Source organism: Fragaria vesca, linkage group LG1 (assembly GCF_000184155.1).
Source record: "Fragaria vesca subsp. vesca linkage group LG1, FraVesHawaii_1.0, whole genome shotgun sequence".
In the NCBI taxonomy this organism is placed as follows: domain Eukaryota; kingdom Viridiplantae; phylum Streptophyta; class Magnoliopsida; order Rosales; family Rosaceae; genus Fragaria; species Fragaria vesca.
Window position 1 is genome coordinate 17,864,897 of NC_020491.1, and position 2,020 is coordinate 17,866,916.

General features: G+C 41.2%; 2 protein-coding genes across 2 annotated transcripts in view; one reads left to right on the forward strand and one right to left on the reverse strand.

Annotated features, from left to right (window-relative positions):
- Nucleotides 1-327: 327 nt before the first annotated feature.
- On the reverse strand, nucleotides 328-1,068 carry LOC101310359. The gene has a single exon (XM_004289411.1). The coding sequence runs from the start codon at nucleotides 1,066-1,068 to the stop codon at nucleotides 328-330; it is 741 nt and encodes a 246-aa protein (XP_004289459.1).
- A 375-nt stretch (nucleotides 1,069-1,443) lies between these two features.
- Nucleotides 1,444-2,020, forward strand: part of LOC101291091 (probable galactose-1-phosphate uridyltransferase-like) — a 2,277-nt gene continuing 1,700 nt past the window's right edge. Inside the window, exon 1 of the mRNA XM_004288371.1 lies at nucleotides 1,444-2,001. Within this exon, the coding sequence (XP_004288419.1) occupies nucleotides 1,537-2,001 (465 nt within the window). The 5' untranslated portion in view covers nucleotides 1,444-1,536. The remainder of the gene's footprint in view (nucleotides 2,002-2,020) is intronic.

Here is a 2,020-nt window from a genome sequence, read left to right on the forward strand (position 1 = left end):
TTAACGTGATAGATTTTGAAATTGATATACCAAACAACCAAAGTGATGAATGGTCTTTAATTAGGGTACCTTGACAATAAGCTATGTCTTGTAATAGACTCGTATCATGCATGGAAATAAATAGAAGCACAAGCATATAAAATAACCATAACATTGTAACCAAAAAAAAAAAAAATACATAACATGATTAACATTGATCCTTTCAGAAGAAAAAAAAATTAACAAAGAAACAACCAAAACATATAGAAAAAAAATCCAACAAAGAAAGACGTACATATCGTCGTCATAACTGCTAGTACTAGGTCTGCAAACATAAAGAACTACAATCTAGCAGTTGTTGTAATATCTTAGTTTATAGTGTTGCAACTTTATTGCAAACTCGGATACGGCTAAACCATATCTAGCCCTCTCGTATGCGAGTCTTCTCCACTTTGATTCCAATTTCCTGCGTAATTCTTCACTGATATTATGAAGTGACCGCCTTGCTAAATACTCATCTAACCCCATAAGAATAACATCATCATTTATCTCCACCGTGTCCTCCTCATCACCCACAACATCATCATCAACATTCATCGAATCCTTCTCTTGTCCACCCTCTTTATCAGAACTAGTAGTGGTAGTAGTAGTAGTAGTGTTCTCACCCCAGACTTTGTTCGATAAATCGTACAACTTCTCCTGATGGAGATTTATGAACTTGGCACCGTCTTTATGTTTTTGAAATTTTTCCTTGAGATGTCTGATTTTGCGCCTTATTTGTTCTTTTTCCTTGTTGGGGAATAAAAAGTTGATTTTTTCTCTGGGGACTTTTGCAATGAGATGTCCTAAGAGGGTGATTTCCTCCTTCTCATTCCACACTCGCCCTGCCACCACGGAAGATCTATTAGCTTTAGCACTACTAGCTGACCTGGATCTTTTTCTTGTAGAACAAGAATCAGCATACTCGTCGTCGGATGCCACCAAGGAAGAGCTTCTGGTGCATTGCTCCTCTTCCACTTCCTCTTCATCATCATCGCTACAAAACTGTATTTCAGTTGGAGTGGCATAACGACGTTGTTGCGCTGCCATAGTTTTGGTTTTGGCTAAACAAGCAAGCCAACTATGTTTGATGTTTGTGCTCCTCGTAATATTAGACACTATATATAGTAGACGAAATCTTTAATACTTTCGATTCTGGGCGTAATTAGATCCCAAATTGTTTGATTTTGGTCCCGTAATTAGATCCCAAATTATCATAATTATTGTTTGATTGAAATTCCGATGATGTTGATTGGAATCGAATCAAGATCCGCGGATATTAAAATTAAAATTTTCCTGTTACTGACTCCATTCACAGTTAGGTTGATTTTGGGCCTAATTAGAGCCCAAATTATCATAATTACTTGATTGATTGATTTTGGGCCTAATTTTGTGATAAATACTTGATTGATTTTTGAAAAGGATAAAATTAAATACTTGATTGATTCGGAAGAGAAATGAGTTGAAATACGATCCCGGGATATTAAAACTTTCCACAGATCAATATTAAAACTTTCCATGGAAGGCGGCAAGAAGGTCCTCCCAGAAATACGGAGGGACTGGGTGACAAACCGGTGGGTGATATTCTCACCGGCGAGAGCCAAGCGTCCTTCCGACTTCAAATCCAAATCGCCGGTGGGCCATGAGGAGGAACAATCCAACTCTTGTCCCTTCTGTCTCGGCCGCGAGCACCACTGCGCTCCCGAGATCTTCCGGGTCCCGCCCGACGACCCCAACTGGAAACTCCGAGTCATTCAGAACCTCTACCCTGCCCTCAGCCGTGACGTCACTCCTCCTCCTGCCGATGAGACCCCTGGACAGCTCATGACTGGGTTCGGCTTCCACGACGTTGTGATTGAGACCCCTCTCCACTCTCTTCACCTCTCCCATCTCCCCCCTTCTCAGATCGCCCTTGTTCTTGGAGCCTACACCACCCGGATCCTCCACTTCTTGTCAGATCACCCCTCCATCAAATATGTCCAGGTTTCTCCCTCTCTCTCTC

Excerpts from the sequence above, each read along its gene's own strand:
- LOC101310359 (XM_004289411.1), bottom strand. The coding sequence starts at position 1,068 with ATGGCAGCGCAACAACGTCGTTATGCCACTCCAACTGAAATACAGTTT.